Below are 23,180 nucleotides of genomic sequence, written 5' to 3'. Positions count from 1 at the left end.
CCACACTCCCTGTCCACTACCACACTACCCCGTCCACTGCCACACTACCCTGTCCACTACCACACTACCCCTACCCTGTCCACTACCACACTACCCTGTCCACTACCACACTACCCTGTCCCTGCCACTACCACACTACCCTCCCTGTCCACTACCACACTACCCTGTCCACTACCACACTACCCCGTCCACTACCACACTACCCTCCCACACTGTCCACTACCACACTACCCTGTCCACTACCACACTACCCTGTCCACTACCACACTACCCTGTCCACTATCACACTACCCTGTCCACTACCACACTATCCTGCCACACTACCCTGCCACTACCACACTACCCTCCCCTGTCCACTACCACACTACCCTGTCCACTACCACACTACCCTGTCCACTACCACACTACCCTGTCCACTACCACACTACCCTCTCCTGTCCACTACCACACTACTCTGTCCACTACCACACTACCCTGTCAACTACCACACTACCCTGTCCACTACCACACTACCCTCCCCGTCCACTACCACACTACCCTCCCCGTCCACTACCACATAACATAGTCACTTAACATACTGTAACAGAACGTTCATTCAGCCTGCAGGCTCTGACTGGAAGCCCATCTATTACAATGACAATACTGCCCTCTGCTGTTACAGTTGGGATATAACATTGACCCAGTCATATCAAATTCATAAACACTAGTGGTTTTCATTTAAGAGGCATTATGAGGTGTTTCGTAGTATGTTAATGGAATCTAATTTACAATTGACCCATTGGTTTAGTTTTGGTAGACTGTTAATCAGTCAGTGAATAAATCTGACCAACTGCTTGTGTCATACAGGATAGGTCGGAAAGTCTTAGGTTATTCTAATCTGGGGAATAATATTAATTCTAATAAATAATAATAAACTAATCGAATATATTATAATTATAATACAATTTCTTCTCTTGTTAGTAATGCCATGATACCCTACTGGGTTATATTGGACAAATAAATTGACCTTGAGAAAATATTTCATTAGAAACCAGATAAGTAGGATAGCCTAGTGGTTAGAGCGTTGGCTTAGTAATCGAAAGGTTGCAAGATAGAATCCCCGAGCTGACAAGGTAAAAATCTGTCGTTCTGCCCCTGAACAAGGCAGTTTAACCCACTGTTCCCCAGTAGGCCGTCATTGAAAATAACAACTTGTTCTTAACTGACTTTCCTAGTTAAATAAGTAGAAGATACTAATGTCAACACTGCTTAGATACTTCTCTAAATTAGAGGATTAACCCCTGTCTGCATTATTATATGAACGGCTACAGTACATTATTTATCATAGAACATTCCTCAACATGGAAGACAGAGCATGGAAGTATACTGTCTACCTGCCACCCAATCAAATCAAGACAGGGCTCTAGTGAGGGGATTGTAATAGATACAAGGACAACCATGGACACACGGCAGCAGGTAGCCATGCAGACACGGCAGCAGGTAGCCATGCACACACGGCAGCAGGTAGCCACTACCACACGGCAGCAGGTAGCCACTACCACACGGCAGCAGGTAGCCACTACCACACGGCAGCAGGTAGCCTAGTTGAGAACAAGTCCTTTATTTAACCAGGTAGGCTAGTTGAGAACAAGTCCTTTATTTAACCAGGTAGGCTAGTTGAGAACAAGTTCTCATTTGCAACTGCGACCTGGCCAAGATGAAGCAAAGCAGTTCGACAACATACAACAACACAGAGTTACACATGGATTAAACAACCATACAGTCAATAATACAATAGAAAAATTAGTCTATATACACAATGTGAGTTATGTGGCTTATTTTTCTACTGTATTATTGACTGTATGTTTGTTTTACTCCATGTGTAACTCTGTGTTGTTGTATGTGTCAAACTGCTTTGCTTTATCTTGGCCAGGTCGCAATTGTAAATGAGAACTTGTTCTCCACTAGCCTACCTGGTTAAATAAAGGTGAAATAAAAAATGTAAAAAAAATTAAATAAAGGCCATGGTGGCAAAGTAAATACAATATAGCAAGTAAAACACTGGAATGGTCGATTTGTAGTGGAAGAAAGTGCAAAGTAGAAATAGAAATAATGGGGTGCAAAGGAGCTAAATAAATAAATAAATACAGTAGGGGAAGAGGTAGTTGTTTGGGCTAAATTATAGATGGGCTATGTACAGGTGCAGTAATCTGTGAGCTGCTCTGACAGCTGGTGCTTAAAGCTAGTGAGGGAGATAAGTGTTTCCAGTTTCAGAGATATTTGTAGTTCGTTCCAGTCATTGGCAGCAGAGAACTGGAAGGAGAGACGACCAAAGGAGGAGTTGGCTTTAGGGGTGACCAGAGAGATATACCTGCTGGAGCGCGTGCTACAGGTGGGTGCTGCTATGGTGACCAGCGAGCGGAGATAAGGGGGGACTTTACCTAGCAGGGTCTTGTAGATGACCTGGAGCCAGTGGGTTTGGCGACGAGTATGAAGCGAGGGCCAACCAATGAGAGCGTACAGGTCACAGTGGTGGGTAGTATATGGGGCTTTGGTGACAAAACGGATGGCACTGTGATAGATTGCATCCAATTTGTTGAGTAGGGTGTTGGAGGCTATTTTGTAAATGACATCGCCGAAGTCAAGGATCGGTAGGATGGTCAGTTTTACGAGGGTATGTTTGGCAGCATGAGTGAAGGATGCTTTGTTGCGAAATAGGAAGCCAATTCTAGATTTAACTTTGGATTGGAGATGTTTGATGTGAGTCTGGAAGGAGAGTTTACATTGGGCCGAAAGATTGCTGGATCGAATCCCCGAGCTGACAAGGTAGTCTGTCGTTCTACCTCTGAACGAGTAATAAGTAAATGGTAAATGCTAAATAAGAATTTGTTCTTAACTGACTTGCCAAGTTTAAAAAAATAAAAATAAAAAGCATGAAAATATTTTGATCAACCATGATTCATCGCTTTCACATTCTATTGGTTGATCATGAAAGACTAAAAGTTTTTCAACCAATCAGCATCATAGTTGTTGAGCTGTTTATCTGAACCACGTGTGACGTGTGTGAGGGTATAAAAACCACCATATTTCCCTTCACAAACCCCAGGCTGATACTGCCAGCACCTCCTCACCACACATTCCTGTAAAATAACATCTCAAATCTAAAAATAAAACATAGCTCAAAACTTTAAAGACTTTAAAAACATGTATATTTTTGGACTAAGTATTGAATCAGGAGTTTCTATTCCAACGATAAGAATGTTCCCCTCCGTTTCTCTGGTTACTGTTACCATCTGCAACGGGGAAAGCCAGCTAGGACGTGTTGATTTCATGCTCTACTTTCTCAATTATATACACATATTAAACCTTTCATAATATTTATCTAGTAAATCTGAACTTCATTAGTACTTGTCAAGCTTGCTTAAAGTTTCCTAGCCAGCTGGTATAGATTCAACCATCGACTTAGCGTAACCAGACCCTTTTTAAATTAAGAACAATTTCGTCTGAAAGGTAAACATTTTTTTTGTCGGATTTCGTTAAGGAAAATGAACCCCAGTGCTCCTACTTACCCCGTGGCATCCCTGTATGTCGGGGATCTTCATCAAGATGTGACCGAAGCCTTGCTATATGAGAAATTCAGCCCCGCCGGGACCATCCTTTCAATTCGGGTCTGCAGGGATATGATTACCCGCCGGTCCCTCGGGTACGCCTATGTCAACTTCCAACAGCCAGCTGATGGTATGTAGCGAACTGTCATGTAAATATCTATTTCTTTTAAAGGTTGTCAAAAGCCTGGAAAGATGAGACGACTGGTCTGTTTCTCCTCGACGTGACAGTGAGACAGACATTGTAAACGTCCATCAGCATCGCTGTCTAGTCACAAACACCTCGGTACAAACACACGTCTGTATGACTGATTCCTCATACACTTATCATGAATCATTTAATTATAGTAGAGATGAATGGCTGGGATCCTATGGACAGGATAACAGTTAGCTTGTCCTGTTTGTTTTGGGTGGGGCATCTTGTGTAAACCACTGGGTGGATTTAATATCTGACCAAATTACCTGGCTGTAGTGTAAACCACTAGGTGGATTTAATATCTGACCAAATTAACTGGCTGTAGTCTAAACCATATCACTGGATGGATTTAATATCTGACCAAATTAACTGGCTGTAGTCTAAACCATATCACTGGATGGATTTAATATCTGACCAAATTAACTGGCTGTAGTGTAAACCAGATCACTGGATGGCTTTTAATATAATTTTCAGCTAATTTGGTCAGATCTAAGCCAGTTATTTGAAGAAATAGGGAAGTAGCATGGGGGTCGAAATGTAGTTTTCACTGGAGTGGGGGGGCTATCCCTGGAGTGGGGGGGGCTATCCCTGGAGTAGGGGGGGCTATCACTGGAGTGGAGTGGGGGGGGCTATCACTGGAGTGGAGTGGGGGGGGCTGTCACTGGAGTGGGGGGGGCTATCCCTGGAGTAGGGGGGGCTATCACTGGAGTGGAGTGGGGGGGCTATCACTGGAGTGGAGTGGGGGGGGCTGTCACTGGAGGCGTAATGTGTTAATATAATTCCTCTTCTCAGCTGAGAGGGCTCTAGACACCATGAACTTTGACGTGATCAAGGGCCGTCCCGTCCGCATCATGTGGTCTCAGCGTGACCCATCCCTGAGGAAGAGCGGGGTGGGCAACATCTTCATCAAGAACCTAGACAAGTCTATTGACAACAAGGCCCTCTACGACACCTTCTCTGCCTTCGGCAACATCCTGTCCTGCAAGGTAATAACTCGCACAACCTTTCAGCCCCAAGGAGGCTGTTCGAACAGTGCTGTTGTATTGGTTAGAAATGTTGCATGATGGGATAGTTTTTATCTTCAAGTTGACCTTAATTGTATTGCATGTCTAAATCTTATGCCAACCCTCCTTTCTCCAAGGTGGTTTGTGATGAGAATGGCTCAAAGGGGTATGGCTTTGTGCATTTTGAGACCCAGGAGGCTGCGGAAAGAGCCATTGAGAAAATGAACGGCATGCTGCTCAATGACAGGAAAGTGTAAGTGTGATCAGTAAAAGTTTATTCTGCCTTGGATCTTTAATGGTACTAATCACAATTGTTTTAATACTAATAGTGTTGGTTGTTTTGTTTAAACTTGCGTCTCTGACTGTGAACTTGGTTTCTTGCTGCAATGCCACAGTTCTACCTGGAAGTGTACATCCTGGTAACATGGTTGTGTCGTACAGGGTTTCCCAAACTCGGTCCTGGGGCCCCTGTTTGGTGCACGTTTTGTCTCCTCATGATGAGTTGGTTAGTTGAATCAACTGTGTAGTACTAGGGCAAAACATGACACGTGCAGCCAGGGGAGGGGGAGGGTGGGAAGGGGGGACTAGGACAGAGTTTGGGAAAGGGGAGGGGGGTAGGACAGAGTTTGGGGAAGGGGGGACTATGACAGAGTTTGGGAAAGGGGGACTATGACAGAGTTTGGGGAAGGGGGGACTAGGACAGAGTTTGGGGAAGGGGGACTAGGACAGAGTTTGGGAAAGGGGGACTAGGACAGAGTTTGGGAAAGCCTTGTGTAGTAGGCTAAGGGGGAGCAAGTCAGGACATTTTAGGAGGGTTTTGTCTGCCAGCCCCAACTCTAGTTTTTCTGTCGCAGGTTTGTGGGGCGATTCAAATCTCACAAAGAACGTGAGGCTGAGCTTGGTGCCCGGGCCAAAGAGTTCACCAACGTTTACATCAAGAACTTTGGTGAAGATATGGATGATGAGAAACTGAGGGAGGTCTTCAGCAAGTATGCTGAGTATGGTATGTCATGGTTTTATCACTCAGACACCAAGTCACATAGCTGTACTCTGGGTAGTATGGTATGTCATGGTTTTATCACTCAGACACCAAGTCACATAGCTGTACTCTGGGTAGTATGGTATGTCATGGTTTTATCACTCAGACACCAAGTCACATAGCTGTACTCTGGGTAGTATGGTATGTTATGGTTTTATCACTCAGACACCAAGTCACATAGCTGTACTCTGGGTAGTATGGTATGTTATGGTTTTATCACTCAGACACCAAGTCACATAGCTGTACTCTGGGTAGTATGGTATGTTATGGTTTTATCACTCAGACACCAAGTCACATAGCTGTACTCTGGGTAGTATGGTATGTTATGGTTTTATCACTCAGACACCAAGTCACATAGCTGTACTCTGGGTAGTATGGTATGTCATGGTTTTATCACTCAGACACCAAGTCACATAGCTGTACTCTGGGTAGTATGGTATGTTATGGTTTTATCACTCAGAAACCAAGTCACATAGCTGTACTCTGGGTAGTATGGTATGTCATGGTTTTATCACTCAGACACCAAGTCACATAGCTGTACTCTGGGTAGTATGGTATGTTATGGTTTTATCACTCAGACACCAAGTCACATAGCTGTACTCTGGGTAGTATGGTATGTTATGGTTTTATCACTCAGACACCAAGTCACATAGCTGTACTCTGGGTAGTATGGTATGTCATGGTTTTATCACTCAGACACCAAGTCACATAGCTGTACACTGGTTACTGAGTCATGTCTCCTGTAACATCTAGGCAGGTCCATGAGTATCTGAACTGTCTCCTTAACATCTAGGCAGGTCCATGAGTATCTGGACTGACTCCTCTAACATCTAGGCAGGTCCATGAGTATCTGAACTGTCTCCTTAACATCTAGGCAGGTCCATGAGTATCTAAACTGTCTCCTCTATCATCTAGGCAGGTCCATGAGTATCTGAACTGTCTCCTCTATCATCTAGGCAGGTCCATGAGTATTTGAACTGTCTCCTTAACATCTAGGCAGGTCCATGAGTATCTGAACTGTCTCCTTAACATCTAGGCAGGTCCATGAGTATCTGAACTGTCTCCTTAACATCTAGGCAGGTCCATGAGTATCTGAACTGTCTCCTTAACATCTAGGCAGGTCCATGAGTATCTGAACTGACTCCTCTATCATCTAGGCAGGTCCATGAGTATCTGAACTGTCTCCTGTAACATCTAGGCAGGTCCATGAGTATCTGAACTGTCTCCTGTAACATCTAGGCAGGTCCATGAGTATCTGAACTGTCTCCTTAACATCTAGGCAGGTCCATGAGTATCTGAACTGTCTCCTTAACATCTAGGCAGGTCCATGAGTATCTGAACTGTCTCCTTAACATCTAGGCAGGTCCATGAGTATCTGAACTGTCTCCTTAACATCTAGGCAGGTCCATGAGTATCTGAACTGTCTCCTCTATCATCTAGGCAGGTCCATGAGTATCTGAACTGCCTTCTCTAACATCTAGGCAGGTCCATGAGTATGTGAACTGTCTCCTTAACATCTAGGCAGGTCCATGAGTATCTGAACTGTCTCCTTAACATCTAGGCAGGTCCATGAGTATCTGAACTGTCTCCTTAACATCTAGGCAGGTCCATGAGTATCTGAACTGTCTCGTTAACATCTAGGCAGGTCCATGAGTATCTGAACTGTCTCCTTAACATCTAGGCAGGTCCATGAGTATCTGAACTGTCTCGTTAACATCTAGGCAGGTCCATGAGTATCTGAACTGTCTCCTTAACATCTAGGCAGGTCCATGAGTATCTGAACTGTCTCCTTAACATCTAGGCAGGTCCATGAGTATCTGAACTGACTCCTCTAACATCTAAGCAGGTCCATGAGTATCTGAACTGTCTCCTTAACATCTAGGCAGGTCCATGAGTATCTGAACTGTCTCCTCTATCATCTAGGCAGGTCCATGAGTATCTGAACTGTCTCCTTAACATCTAGGCAGGTCCATGAGTATCTGAACTGTCTCCTTAACATATAGGCAGGTCCATGAGTATCTGAACTGCCTCCTTAACATATAGGCAGGTCCATGAGTATCTGAACTGTCTCCTTAACATCTAGGCAGGTCCATGAGTATCTGAACTGTCTCCTTAACATCTAGGCAGGTCCATGAGTATCTGAACTGTCTCCTTAACATCTAGGCAGGTCCATGAGTATCTGAACTGTCTCCTTAACATCTAGGCAGGTCCATGAGTATCTGAACTGTCTCCTCTAACATCTAGGCAGGTCCATGAGTATGTGAACTGTCTCCTTAACATCTAGGCAGGTCCATGAGTATCTGAACTGTCTCCTTAACATCTAGGCAGGTCCATGAGTATCTGAACTGTCTCCTTAACATCTAGGCAGGTCCATGAGTATCTGAACTGTCTCCTCTATCATCTAGGCAGGTCCATGAGTATCTGAACTGTCTCCTTAACATCTAGGCAGGTCCATGAGTATCTGAACTGTATCCTTTATCATCTAGGCAGGTCCATGAGTATCTGAACTGTCTTCTCTAACATCTAGGCAGGTCCATGAGTATGTGAACTGTCTTCTCTAACATCTAGGCAGGTCCATGAGTATCTGAACTGTCTCCTTAACATATAGGCAGGTCCATGAGTATCTGAACTGTCTCCTCTAACATCTAGGCAGGTCCATGAGTATCTGAACTGTCTCCTTAACATATAGGCAGGTCCATGAGTATCTGAACTGTCTCCTCTAACATCTAGGCAGGTCCATGAGTATCTGAACTGTCTCCTTAACATCTAGGCAGGTCCATGAGTATCTGAACTGTCTCCTCTAACATATAGGCAGGTCCATGAGTATCTGAACTGTCTCCTCTAACATCTAGGCAGGTCCATGAGTATCTGAACTGTCTCCTTAACATCTAGGCAGGTCCATGAGTATCTGAACTGTCTCCTTAACATATAGGCAGGTCCATGAGTATCTGAACTGTCTCCTCTAACATCTAGGCAGGTCCATGAGTATCTGAACTGTCTCCTTAACATATAGGCAGGTCCATGAGTATCTGAACTGTCTCCTCTAACATCTAGGCAGGTCCATGAGTATCTGAACTGTCTCCTTAACATCTAGGCAGGTCCATGAGTATCTGAACTGTCTCCTCTAACATCTAGGCAGGTCCATGAGTATGTGAACTGTCTCCTTAACATCTAGGCAGGTCCATGAGTATCTGAACTGTCTCCTTAACATCTAGGCAGGTCCATGAGTATCTGAACTGTCTCCTTAACATCTAGGCAGGTCCATGAGTATCTGAACTGTCTCCTCTATCATCTAGGCAGGTCCATGAGTATCTGAACTGTCTCCTTAACATCTAGGCAGGTCCATGAGTATCTGAACTGTATCCTTTATCATTTAGGCAGGTCCATGAGTATCTGAACTATCTTCTCTAACATCTAGGCAGGTCCATGAGTATGTGAACTGTCTTCTCTAACATCTAGGCAGGTCCATGAGTATCTGAACTGTCTCCTTAACATATAGGCAGGTCCATGAGTATCTGAACTGTCTCCTCTAACATCTAGGCAGGTCCATGAGTATCTGAACTGTCTCCTTAACATATAGGCAGGTCCATGAGTATCTGAACTGTCTTCTCTAACATCTAGGCAGGTCCATGAGTATCTGAACTGTCTCCTTAACATCTAGGCAGGTCCATGAGTATCTGAACTGTCTCCTCTAACATCTAGGCAGGTCCATGAGTATGTGAACTGTCTCCTTAACATCTAGGCAGGTCCATGAGTATCTGAACTGTCTCCTTAACATCTAGGCAGGTCCATGAGTATCTGAACTGTCTCCTTAACATCTAGGCAGGTCCATGAGTATCTGAACTGTCTCCTCTATCATCTAGGCAGGTCCATGAGTATCTGAACTGTCTCCTTAACATCTAGGCAGGTCCATGAGTATCTGAACTGTATCCTTTATCATTTAGGCAGGTCCATGAGTATCTGAACTATCTTCTCTAACATCTAGGCAGGTCCATGAGTATGTGAACTGTCTTCTCTAACATCTAGGCAGGTCCATGAGTATCTGAACTGTCTCCTTAACATCTAGGCAGGTCCATGAGTATCTGAACTGTCTCCTCTAACATCTAGGCAGGTCCATGAGTATCTGAACTGTCTCCTCTAACATCTAGGCAGGTCCATGAGTATCTGAACTGTCTCCTCTAACATCTAGGCAGGTCCATGAGTATCCGCGTCATGACTGATGACAGTGGCAAATCCAGAGGCTTTGGCTTTGTGAGCTTCGAGAGGCACGAGGACGCCCAAAAGGTGAGCATAATGTTAATGTGTTTGAAATGGCCGCTTGGTTGGTGGTGTTTGATACGGAGGGTCTCAATCGAGGACGGGAAGGCCGATGGTCATATTGTAAAAGAGGATGTCTGTTCCAGGCTGTTGTTGAGATGAATGGGAAGGAGCTGAATGGAAAGCTCATCTACGTAGGCCGCGCCCAGAAGAAGGTGGAGCGCCAGACTGAGCTGAAACGGAAGTTTGAACAGATGAAACAGGACCGCGTGATGCGCTACCAGGTCACAGTGAATCGGCACTTTGTGATGTTGTTGCAGTTATTGTTGCAGCCATGTCAAATTCTGTGTTTTCTCTACAATGGACTGTACTGGTCAAAATGGCTGCCACAGTGAGTAGTTCATGAGCACCACATCCCTCTGGCATGGTTGCTGGGGATAAATATGTACTACAGGCAATTAATAGTTCATCGAAGGTTAATATGTTGTCTGTCAACGCAAGGTCAGAATCTAAAGGAATGTTGAGTAGTTTTATAAAAGTTTGTTCTGTGTCTCCAGGGTGTCAATCTCTACGTGAAGAACCTTGACGATGGAATTGATGACGAGCGCCTGCGTAAAGAGTTTTCCCCATTCGGCACCATCACCAGCGCCAAGGTAGGAACCAACCTCCTGGCTGCACCATCACCAAGGTAGGAACCAACCTCCTGGCTGCACCATCACCAAGGTAGGATCCAACCTCCTGGCTGCACCATCACCAAGGTAGGAACCAACCTCCTGGCTGCACCATCACCAAGGTAGGAACCAACCTCCTGGCTGCACCATCACCAGCACCAAGGTAGGAACCAACCTCCTGGCTGCACCATCACCAGCGCCAAGGTAGGAGCCCAACCTCCTGGCTGCACCATCACCAAGGTATGAACCAACCTCCTGGCTGCACCATCACCAAGGTAGGAACCAACCTCCTGGCTGCACCATCACCAAGGTAGGAACCAACCTCCTGGCTGCACCATCACCAAGGTAGGAACCAACCTCCTGGCTGCACCATCACCAGCGCCAAGGTAGGAACCAACCTCCTGGCTGCACCATCACCAAGGTAGGAACCAACCTCCTGGCTGCACCATCACCAAGGTAGGAACCAACCTCCTGGCTGCACCATCACCAGCACCAAGGTAGGAACCAACCTCCTGGCTGCACCATCACCAGAGCCAAGGTAGGAACCAACCTCCTGGCTGCACCATCACCAAGGTAGGATCCAACCTCCTGGCTGCACCATCACCAGCACCAAGGTAGGAACCAACCTCCTGGCTGCACCATCACCAAGGTAGGAACCAACCTCCTGGCTGCACCATCACCAAGGTAGGAACCAACCTCCTGGCTGCACCATCACCAAGGTAGGAACCAACCTCCTGGCTGCACCATCACCAAGGTAGGAACCAACCTCCTGGCTGCACCATCACCAAGGTAGGATACAACCTCCTGGCTGCACCATCACCAAGGTAGGAACCAACCTCCTGGCTGCACCATCACCAAGGTAGGAACCAACCTCCTGGCTGCACCAGCACCAAGGTAGGAACCAACCTCCTGGCTGCACCATCACCAAGGTAGGAACCAACCTCCTGGCTGCACCATCACCAAGGTAGGAACCAACCTCCTGGCTGCACCATCACCAAGGTAGGAACCAACCTCCTGGCTGCACCATCACCAAGGTAGGAACCAACCTCCTGGCTGCACCATCACCAGCGCCAAGGTAGGAACCAACCTCCTGGCTGCACCATCACCAGCACCAAGGTAGGAACCAACCTCCTGGCTGCACCATCACCAGCACCAAGGTAGGAACCAACCTCCTGGCTGCACCATCACCAGCGCCAAGGTAGGAACCAACCTCCTGGCTGCACCATCACCAAGGTAGGATCCAACCTCCTGGCTGCACCATCACCAGCACCAAGGTAGGAACCAACCTCCTGGCTGCACCATCACCAAGGTAGGAACCAACCTCCTGGCTGCACCATCACCAAGGTAGGAACCAACCTCCTGGCTGCACCATCACCAAGGTAGGAACCAACCTCCTGGCTGCACCATCACCAAGGTAGGAACCAACCTCCTGGCTGCACCATCACCAAGGTAGGAACCAACCTCCTGGCTGCACCATCACCAAGGTAGGATCCAACCTCCTGGCTGCACCATCACCAGCACCAAGGTAGGAACCAACCTCCTGGCTGCACCATCACCAAGGTAGGAACCAACCTCCTGGCTGCACCATCACCAGCGCCAAGGTAGGAACCAACCTCCTGGCTGCACCATCACCAGCGCCAAGGTAGGATCCAACCTCCTGGCTGCACCATCACCAGCACCAAGGTAGGAACCAACCTCCTGGCTGCACCAGCGCCAAGGTAGGAACCAACCTCCTGGCTGCACCATCACCAAGGTAGGAACCAACCTCCTGGCTGCACCATCACCAAGGTAGGAACCAACCTCCTGGCTGCACCATCACCAAGGTAGGAACCAACCTCCTGGCTGCACCATCACCAAGGTAGGAACCAACCTCCTGGCTGCACCATCACCAAGGTAGGAACCAACCTCCTGGCTGCACCATCACCAGCACCAAGGTAGGAACCAACCTCCTGGCTGCACCATCACCAAGGTAGGAACCAACCTCCTGGCTGCACCATCACCAGCACCAAGGTAGGAACCAACCTCCTGGCTGCACCATCACCAAGGTAGGAACCAACCTCCTGGCTGTTGACACGTGTTAAAGAGAACTGCTTTGTTCTGTTCAGCTGTTCTGTTCAGCTGTTCTGTTCAGCTGTTCTGTTCAGCTGTTCTGTTCAGCTGTTCTGTTCAGCTTTTCTGTTCAGCTGTGTACTAAGCAAACCGTTTCCTCCCCCCTCCTCCATTAGGTGATGATGGAGGGCGGTCGCAGCAAGGGCTTCGGCTTCGTGTGCTTCTCCTCGCCAGAGGAGGCCACCAAGGCCATGACGGAGATGAACGGCCGCATCGTGGCCACCAAGCCGCTGTACGTGGCGCTGGCTCAGAGGAAAGAGGAGCGGCAGGCTCACCTCACCAACCAGTACATGCAGAGGATGGCCACCGTCCGGCCCGTACCCAACCCAGTCCTCAACCCCTACCAGCCTGCCCCTCCCTCTGGGTACTTCATGGCTGCCATCCCACAGGTCACCACTTGGTCAATTCAATTCATGTCAATCAATCAAACAATCACATTAATGTCAATTAATCGATCTAGCCCTTGACATTCATGGTGTTCACAGCATCACAGTTGAGTCCATGGACGAAGTGGAAGTGTGTCAGACTGGTTGCTGTTGGATGTAGATACTACCTGCACTGTGTTCTCCATCCCTATAGGCTCATAACGGAGCTGCTTACTACCCTGCCAACCAGATAGCCCAGCTGAGACCCAGCCCTCGCTGGGCCACCCAGGGTGTGAGACCTCAACGTGAGTAGTACGCCCTCGTAACCTCTTACTGCTTTACGACATGACCTCTGACCTCTACAATCATAGAGTTTAGTGTTTAAAAGTATTCCTAAATGACACTCCCTGGTGCTGTTTGGGACTTCAGACTTCCAGAACATACCAGGCTCCATGCGTCCTTCCGCACCCAGACAGCCCAGCTTCAGCCCTATGAGGCCAACCAATCAGGTGCCTCGCATGATGTCCACGCGAGGTGTGGGTGAGTCACCTCGAGAGATACTCATTTGTGCCCCAGTCTTTGTAATATGTAGTAGAGTGCTTATGCATTATGTACATGCTAATGCAGGATTTATATTAGATTTAGGTGCTTTATGAAGTTACGTTTTGAAATAACGTCAAAATGATCTCTTCTTGCCCCTCTGCAGGCCCCCAGACCATGGGGCCCCGCGCCCCTTCGGCCCCAGTGAGTGGACCCCCGGTGCGTGGCGTACCTCAGTATAAGTACGCCGCAGGAGTCCGCAACCCTCAGCACCACATGAACTCACAGCCCCAAGTCACTATGCAGCAGGTATACCCCCCTCTCTCCTATCAAATAGAAAATAATAGATCATGTGCCATTTATCAGACACTTTTATCCAAAGTTACTTAGTCATACCTGCATTCATTTAGCGTATGGGTGTTCCCGGGAATCGAACCCACTGCAATCACCATGCTCTACCAACTCCGTTAGGGCTCTGCGCGGCGTTACAGGGGACCACAAAAAATATTATCTACAGTGTCAATATTACACTGGTGTGTTCTCTCTAACCGTGTGTCCGTAGCCTGCTGTCCATGTGCAGGGCCAGGACCCTCTGACTGCCACTGCACCTCCTCAGGAACAGAAGCAGATGTTGGGTGAGTCTAAACTCAACAAGACAATCTTTCAGCGGACTGAAGACCAGGCGTTCAGATCAATACGACTGTTTCCACGGTAATGGTGCTTCTACAATGACGTGATGAAACACTTGATGTAGCAAGGTGTTGTAACAAACCAGTTTCATGAAACGTTTCTTGTTTTTGTTTAACTAGGCAAGTCCTATTAAGAACAAATTCTTATTTACAATGTCGGCCTTACCCGGGGAACAATGGGTTACCTGCCTTGTTCAGGGGCAGAACAATTTTTACCTTGTCAGGTCAAGGATTCGATCCAGCAACCTGTCGGTTACGGCCCCAACGCTCTAACCACTAGGCTACCTGCCTCCTCTACACTCTAACCACTAGGATACCTGCCTCCTCTACACTCTAACCACTAGGCTACCTGCCTCCTCTACACTCTAACCACTAGGCTACCTGCCTCCTCTACACTCTAACCACTAGGCTACCTGCCTCCTCTACACTCTAACCACTAGGCTACCTGCCTCCTCTACACTCTAACCACTAGGCTACCTGCCGCCTCTACACTCTAACCACTAGGCTACCTGCCGCCCCTACACTCTAACCACTAGGCTACCTACCTCCTCTACCCTCTAACCACTAGGCTACCTGCCTCCTCTACACTCTAACCACTAGGCTACCTGCCTCCTCTACACTCTAACCACTAGGCTACCTGCCTCCTCTACACTCTAACCACTAGGCTACCTGCCTCCTCTACACTCTAACCACTAGGCTACCTGCCTCCTCTACACTCTAACCACTAGGTTACCTGCCTCCTCTACACTCTAACCACTAGGCTACCTGCCTCCTCTACACTCTAACCACTAGGTTACCTGCCTCCCCCCTCTAACCACTAGGCTACCTGCCTCCTCTACACTCTAACCACTAGGCTACCTGCCTCCTCTACACTCTAACCACTAGGTTACCTGCCTCCTCTACACTCTAACCACTAGGCTACCTGCCTCCCTACACTCTAACCACTAGGCTACCTACCTCCTCTACACTCTAACCACTAGGCTACCTGCCTCCTCTACACTCTAACCACTAGGCTACCTGCCTCCCTACACTCTAACCACTAGGCTACCTGCCGCCCCTACACTCTAACCACTAGGCTACCTGCCTCCTCTACACTCTAACCACTAGGCTACCTGCCTCCTCTACACTCTAACCACTAGGCTACCTGCCGCCCTACACTCTAACCACTAGGCTACCTGCCTCCTCTACACTCTAACCACTAGGCTACCTGCCGCCCTACACTCTAACCACTAGGCTACCTGCCTCCTCTACACTCTAACCACTAGGCTACCTGCCGCCCCACACTCTAACCACTAGGCTACCTGCCTCCTCTACACTCTAACCACTAGGCTACCTGCCTCCCCTACACTCTAACCACTAGGCTACCTGCCTCCTCTACACTCTAACCACTAGGCTACCTGCCTCCTCTACACTCTAACCACTAGGCTACCTGCCGCCCCTACACTCTAACCACTAGGCTACCTGCCGCCCCTACACTCTAACCACTAGGCTACTCTAACCACTAGGCTACCTGCCTCCTCTACACTCTAACCACTAGGCTACCTGCCTCCTCTACACTCTAACCACTAGGCTACCTGCCACCTCTACATGCACCAGAAACAGGCTAGCTATTTCTCAGTGGTGGAAAAAGTACCCAATTGTCATACTTGAATTAAAGTAAAGATACCTTAATACAAAATGACTCAAGGAAAAATGATTTACCCAGGAAAATCCGACTTCAGTAAAAGAATATAAAGTAAATGTAATTGCTCAAATATACTTAAGTATCAAAAGTAAAAGTATAAATCATTTCAAATTCCTTATATTAACCTTTTTAGGTATGGGGGCAGTATTTTCACTTTCGGATGAAAAGCGTGCCCAGAGTAAACTGCCTAATACTCGGGCCCAGAGTCAAATATTTGCATATTATTACTAGATTTGGATAGGAAACACTCTGCAGTTTCTAAAACTGTTTGAATGATGTCTGTGAGTATAACAGAACTCATATGGCAGGCAAAACCTGAGAAAAAATCCAACCAGGAAGTGGGAAATCTGAGAATTGTAGTTCTTCTTTTGAATCCTTATCGAAACTACAGTGTCTGTGGGGTCACGTTGCACTTCCTAAGGCTTCCATTGGCTGTCAACAGCCTTCAGAAAGTTTTTCCATTATTCTCCTGTTATCGCATTTTTACGTTAAAAATACCCTAAAGATTGATTGTAAACAACGTTTGACATGTTTCTACAAACGGTAATGGAACTATTTGACTTTTCGGCTCTGGTACTGCGCTCGCGCATTATGCCTTTGGATAGTGATCTGAACACACGAACAAAACTGAGGTATTTGGACATAAATATGGAGTATTTCGAACAAAAAGAACATTTCTTGTGGAAGTAGGAGTCCTCGGAGTGCATTCTGACGAAGATCAGCAGATCTAAAAAAAACAGTTTTAGAAACTTCCGAGTGTTTTCTATCCAAATCTACTAATAATATGGAAATATTTGACTCTGGGCCCGAGTATTAGGCAGTTTACTCTGGACACGCTTTTCATTACCTTGACAGGTTAATGACTTTACACCGCTGCTATTACTGCAGCAAAACAGCTAGCGAGCTGTCTGCTTGGCTAAACTCGTCAGCGCACTGTTCTCTTATTGGCTAAAGGAATCCGTCTCGTCGCAAGTCTTTCACTAAGATTTGACATGCAGACGACATTTTAAAACTGTTCAGATCAAGCAAACTGCATAAAATTGGGCTTCACATCCACTCAACCCACCACACTACACTGTTAATCTCCCTCCTGTTTCTGAGCCAGGACACTAAAACCCGGTTTGTCCCCAGGTGAGCGCCTGTTCCCATGCATCCAGAACATGCACCCCAGTCTGGCTGGGAAGATCACTGGCATGCTGCTGGAGATAGACAACTCTGAACTGCTTCACATGCTGGAGTCTCCCGAGTCTCTCCGCTCGAAGGTCAGTTCTGCTCCCTGACAAGAATGTGTCACCAGGAGAAATTCCTTGAAGCCCAGGGAACCCAAAGTAGTCATAGCATTTGAGGAAACTGTGTATCCCTCTGATGGGTTTTAAATGGTGTCGTGTACAGATGAGTTTGTAGCTGTGGTAATAGGTGATGCTGTTATTAACCTGGTTGATGTTGCTGGTAGGTGGATGAGGCTGTGGCTGTGCTGCAGGCCCACCAGGCCAAGGAATTAGTCCAGAAGACTGTCACCAACTCTGCTGGTGGGCCGAGTGTCTAAGCCAAGGTAGGCCTGTTTCAGGTCGAGCATTACACTCAGCATAATACATTGGTCATCTGATGTTCAGACACTTGTTATATACCTACGATCATGACTGGATGCTTTCTCTGTCTTCACAGGGATGGGGAACCTTGGAACTTCATCTATTTAAAGAATGATAATAATTCTGATGAAACGTTGGAAAACGTTAACACAGAAACAATGCAAAAAGGAAAGTCCTCTTTCAGTCAGGCCTAGAGAAGAGCACCCTGGCTTTGGCAAAAGGTTCAAAATAAACATGTAAAGTGTTTTAAAAGAGAATTCCATATGATGGAATGAAAGCTTCCTGAAAGCGTTCCCTTCTGGTGTTTTATTCCTTCCTGAAAGCGTTCCCTTCTGGTGTTTTATTCCTTCCTGAAAGCGTTCCCTTCTGGTGTTTTATTCCTTCCTGAAAGCGTTCCCTTCTGGTGTTTTATTCCTTCCTGAAAGCGTTCCCTTCTGGTGTTTTATTCCTTCCTGAAAGCGTTCCCTTCTGGTGTTTTATTCCTTCCTGAAAGCGTTCCCTTCTGGTGTTTTATTCCTTCCTGAAAGCGTTCCCTTCTGGTGTTTTATTCCTTCCTGAAAGCGTTCCCTTCTGGTGTTTTATTCCTTCCTGAAAGCGTTCCCTTCTGGTGTTTTATTCCTTCCTGAAAGCGTTCCCTTCTGGTGTTTTATTCCTTCCTGAAAGCGTTCCCTTCTGGTGTTTTATTCCTTCCTGAAAGCGTTCCCTTCTGGTGTTTTATTCCTTCCTGAAAGCGTTCCCTTCTGGTGTTTTATTCCTTCCTGAAAGCGTTCCCTTCTGGTGTTTTATTCCTTCCTGAAAGCGTTCCCTTCTGGTGTTTTATTCCTTCCTGAAAGCGTTCCCTTCTGGTGTTTTATTCCTTCCTGAAAGCGTTCCCTTCTGGTGTTTTATTCCTTCCTGAAAGCGTTCCCTTCTGGTGTTTTATTCCTTCCTGAAAGCGTTCCCTTCTGGTGTTTTATTCCTTCCTGAAAGCGTTCCCTTCTGGTGTTTTATTCCTTCCTGAAAGCGTTCCCTTCTGGTGTTTTATTCCTTCCTGAAAGCGTTCCCTTCTGGTGTTTTATTCCTTCCTGAAAGCGTTCCCTTCTGGTGTTTTATTCCTTCCTGAAAGCGTTCCCTTCTGGTGTTTTATTCCTTCCTGAAAGCGTTCCCTTCTGGTGTTTTATTCCTTCCTGAAAGCGTTCCCTTCTGGTGTTTTATTCCTTCCTGAAAGCGTTCCCCTTCTGGTGTTTTATTCCTTCCTGAAAGCGTTCCCTTCTGGTGTTTTATTCCTTCCTGAAAGCGTTCCCTTCTGGTGTTTTATTCCTTCCTGAAAGCGTTCCCTTCTGGTGTTTTATTCCTTCCTGAAAGCGTTCCCTTCTGGTGTTTTATTCCTTCCTGAAAGCGTTCCCTTCTGGTGTTTTATTCCTTCCTGAAAGCGTTCCCTTCTGGTGTTTTATTCCTTCCTGAAAGCGTTCCCTTCTGGTGTTTTATTCCTTCCTGAAAGCGTTCCCTTCTGGTGTTTTATTCCTTCCTGAAAGCGTTCCCTTCTGGTGTTTTATTCCTTCCTGAAAGCGTTCCCTTCTGGTGTTTTATTCCTTCCTGAAAGCGTTCCCTTCTGGTGTTTTATTCCTTCCTGAAAGCGTTCCCTTCTGGTGTTTTATTCCTTCCTGAAAGCGTTCCCTTCTGGTGTTTTATTCCTTCCTGAAAGCGTTCCCTTCTGGTGTTTTATTCCTTCCTGAAAGCGTTCCCTTCTGGTGTTTTATTCCTTCCTGAAAGCGTTCCCTTCTGGTGTTTTATTCCTTCCTGAAAGCGTTCCCTTCTGGTGTTTTATTCCTTCCTGAAAGCGTTCCCTTCTGGTGTTTTATTCCTTCCTGAAAGCGTTCCCTTCTGGTGTTTTATTCCTTCCTGAAAGCGTTCCCTTCTGGTGTTTTATTCCTTCCTGAAAGCGTTCCCTTCTGGTGTTTTATTCCTTCCTGAAAGCGTTCCCTTCTGGTGTTTTATTCCTTCCTGAAAGCGTTCCCTTCTGGTGTTTTATGGGATGTACGTGGCCAGGATGTTGAATAACCCAACCTTGACCTTTGCTTGCTTGAATTAAACTCCTAAAAAGATTGGTGGATGTTGTCATATTGGTGGAAGTTATAAACTATCAAAATAGTCGCACACTCCATGTGTAACCTCCCAGCAATTTAATGGGTATTTACCACCCTGAGGAAGGGCACTCTGAGGAAGGGCACTCTGAGGAAGGGCACTCTGAGGAAGGGCACTCTGAGGAAGGGCACTCTGAGGAAGGGCACTCTGAGGAAGGGCACTCTGAGGAAGGGCACTCTGAGGAAGGGCACTCTGAGGAAGGGCACTCTGAGGAAGGGCACTCTGAGGAAGGGCTCTCTGAGGAAGGGCACTCTGAGGAAGGGCACTCTGAGGAAGGGCACTCTGAGGAAGGGCACTCTGAGGAAGGGCACTCTGAGGAAGGGCACTCTGAGGAAGGGCACTCTGAGGAAGGGCACTCTGAGGAAGGGCACTCTGAGGAAGGGCACTCTGAGGAAGGGCACTCTGAGGAAGGCGGAAGGCACCCTGAGGCCGAAACGTTGGTAAATACCCATTAAATTGCTGGGAGGTTATTTACATTTACATTTACATTTAAGTCATTTAGCAGACGCTCTTATCCAGAGCGACTTACAAAATGGTTATACATGGAGTGTGCGACTATTTTGATAGTTTATTGCCGTTAGTCAGCACCTCCACACATACTATTATTCTGGGTGTGCGCCTGCTCATGTTTTACCTAATATTGGGATGTACGTGGCCAACATTTGGAGAGCATCAGCTGGGGAGTTTGAGTCGTTCAGTCAGTGTCCTCTTCATCGCTAGCTATAGCATACATTCTTCGTTTAACAGTGTTTTCTGGCGAAGGTATTGATGTGAGTTTCTGTCCCTCTGCCTCCCCACACATGGTTTTCACCATATCATTTGCGGCTGGTAATATCGAAGTCTCTGCAATAGTGTGGTTTCATAGCGTAGTGGGCTTAGTCATTCACCATGGGAATGATTCAATAGTGTAGCTAGTCATTCACCATGGGAATGATTCAATAGTGTAGCTAGTCATTCACCATGGGAATGTTTCAATAGTGTAGCTAGTCATTCACCATGGGAATGATTCAATAGTGTAGCTAGTCATTCACCATGGGAATGATTCAATAGTGTAGCTAGTCATTCACCATGGGAATGATTCAATAGTGTAGCTAGTCATTCACCATGGGAATGATTCAATAGTGTAGCTAGTCATTCACCATGGGAATGATTCAATAGTGTAGCTAGTCATTCACCATGGGAATGATTCAATAGTGTAGCTAGTCATTCACCATGGGAATGATTCAATAGTGTAGCTAGTCATTCACCATGGGAATGATTCAATAGTGTAGCTAGTCATTCACCATGGGAATGATTCAATAGTGTAGCTAGTCATTCACCATGGGAATGATTCAATAGTGTAGCTAGTCATTCACCATGGGAATGATTCAATAGTGTAGCTAGTCATTCACCATGGGAATGATTCAATAGTGTAGCTAGTCATTCACCATGGGAATGATTCAATAGTGTAGCTAGTCATTCACCATGGGAATGATTCAATAGTGTAGCTAGTCATTCACCATGGGAATGATTCAATAGTGTAGCTAGTCATTCACCATGGGAATGATTCAATAGTGTAGCTAGTCATTCACCATGGGAATGATTCAATAGTGTAGCTAGTCATTCACCATGGGAATGATTCAATAGTGTAGCTAGTCATTCACCATGGGAATGATTCAATAGTGTAGCTAGTCATTCACCATGGGAATGTTTCAATAGTGTAGCTAGTCATTCACCATGGGAATGATTCAATAGTGTAGCTAGTCATTCACCATGGGAATGTTTCAATAGTGTAGCTAGTCATTCACCATGGGAATGATTCAATAGTGTAGCTAGTCATTCACCATGGGAATGATTCAATAGTGTAGCTAGTCATTCACCATGGGAATGATTCAATAGTGTAGCTAGTCATTCACCATGGGAATGTTTCAATAGTGTAGCTAGTCATTCACCATGGGAATGATTCAATAGTGTAGCTAGTCATTCACCATGGGAATGTTTCAATAGTGTAGCTAGTCATTCACCATGGGAATGTTTCAATAGTGTAGCTAGTCATTCACCATGGGAATGATTCAATAGTGTAGCTAGTCATTCACCATGGGAATGATTCAATAGTGTAGCTAGTCATTCACCATGGGAATGATTCAATAGTGTAGCTAGTCATTCACCATGGGAATGATTCAATAGTGTAGCTAGTCATTCACCATGGGAATGATTCAATAGTGTAGCTAGTCATTCACCATGGGAATGATTCAATAGTGTAGCTAGTCATTCACCATGGGAATGATTCAATAGTGTAGCTAGTCATTCACCATGGGAATGATTCAATAGTGTAGCTAGTCATTCACCATGGGAATGATTCAATAGTGTAGCTAGTCATTCACCATGGGAATGATTCAATAGTGTAGCTAGTCATTCACCATGGGAATGATTCAATAGTGTAGCTAGTCATTCACCATGGGAATGATTCAATAGTGTAGCTAGTCATTCACCATGGGAATGATTCAATAGTGTAGCTAGTCATTCACCATGGGAATGATTCAATAGTGTAGCTAGTCATTCACCATGGGAATGATTCAATAGTGTAGCTAGTCATTCACCATGGGAATGATTTCAATAGTGTAGCTAGTCATTCACCATGGGAATGATTTCAATAGTGTAGCTAGTCATTCACCATGGGAATGATTTCAATAGTGTAGCTAGTCATTCACCATGGGAATGATTCAATAGTGTAGCTAGTCATTCACCATGGGAATGATTCAATAGTGTAGCTAGTCATTCACCATGGGAATGATTCAATAGTGTAGCTAGTCATTCACCATGGGAATGATTCAATAGTGTAGCTAGTCATTCACCATGGGAATGATTCAATAGTGTAGCTAGTCATTCACCATGGGAATGATTCAATAGTGTAGCTAGTCATTCACCATGGGAATGATTCAATAGTGTAGCTAGTCATTCACCATGGGAATGATTCAATAGTGTAGCTAGTCATTCACCATGGGAATGATTCAATAGTGTAGCTAGTCATTCACCATGGGAATGATTCAATAGTGTAGCTAGTCATTCACCATGGGAATGATTCAATAGTGTAGCTGGTCATTCACCATGGGAATGATTCAATAGTGTAGCTGGTCATTCACCATGGGAATGATTCAATAGTGTAGCTGGTCATTCACCATGGGAATGATTCAATAGTGTAGCTAGTCATTCACCATGGGAATGATTCAATAGTGTAGCTAGTCATTCACCATGGGAATGATTCAATAGTGTAGCTAGTCATTCACCATGGGAATGATTCAATAGTGTAGCTAGTCATTCACCATGGGAATGTTTCAATAGTGTAGCTA

At 46.1% G+C, this 23,180-nt stretch overlaps 1 protein-coding gene and 1 non-coding gene across 2 annotated transcripts; both read left to right on the top strand.

Annotated features, from left to right (window-relative positions):
* Nucleotides 1-3,326: 3,326 nt before the first annotated feature.
* On the top strand, nt 3,327-18,015 carry LOC106570793 (polyadenylate-binding protein 1A). The gene is made up of 15 exons (XM_045695147.1): nt 3,327-3,717; nt 4,573-4,766; nt 4,922-5,037; nt 5,639-5,787; nt 10,013-10,107; nt 10,227-10,364; nt 10,638-10,733; nt 12,977-13,249; nt 13,440-13,530; nt 13,655-13,765; nt 13,932-14,074; nt 14,328-14,400; nt 17,270-17,400; nt 17,592-17,690; nt 17,804-18,015. Exons 1-14 carry the CDS (start codon nt 3,525-3,527, stop codon nt 17,682-17,684), a joined length of 1,896 nt encoding a protein of 631 aa, XP_045551103.1. The 5' UTR covers nt 3,327-3,524; the 3' UTR covers nt 17,685-17,690; nt 17,804-18,015.
* LOC123726948 (small nucleolar RNA SNORA5) lies at nt 10,408-10,540 on the top strand. Its single transcript, XR_006759055.1, has one exon. It is a non-coding gene; the product is annotated as a small nucleolar RNA SNORA5 (small nucleolar RNA).
* Nucleotides 18,016-23,180: the final 5,165 nt, after the last annotated feature.

The sequence above is a fragment of the Salmo salar genome, chromosome ssa14, assembly GCF_905237065.1.
Source record: "Salmo salar chromosome ssa14, Ssal_v3.1, whole genome shotgun sequence".
Lineage (NCBI taxonomy): Eukaryota > Metazoa > Chordata > Actinopteri > Salmoniformes > Salmonidae > Salmo > Salmo salar.
Note: the sequence above shows the minus strand (reverse complement) of the source record. Positions and strands in the feature narration are given on the sequence as shown.

Coding starts and splice junctions, on each gene's coding strand:
- LOC106570793 (XM_045695147.1), top strand. CDS start 3,525: ATGAACCCCAGTGCTCCTACTTACCCCGTGGCATCCCTGTATGTCGGG. Junction 3,718..4,572: donor CTTCCAACAGCCAGCTGATG/GTATGTAGCGAA, acceptor TCCTCTTCTCAG/CTGAGAGGGCTCTAGACACC. Junction 14,075..14,327: donor CCCAAGTCACTATGCAGCAG/GTATACCCCCCT, acceptor GTGTGTCCGTAG/CCTGCTGTCCATGTGCAGGG.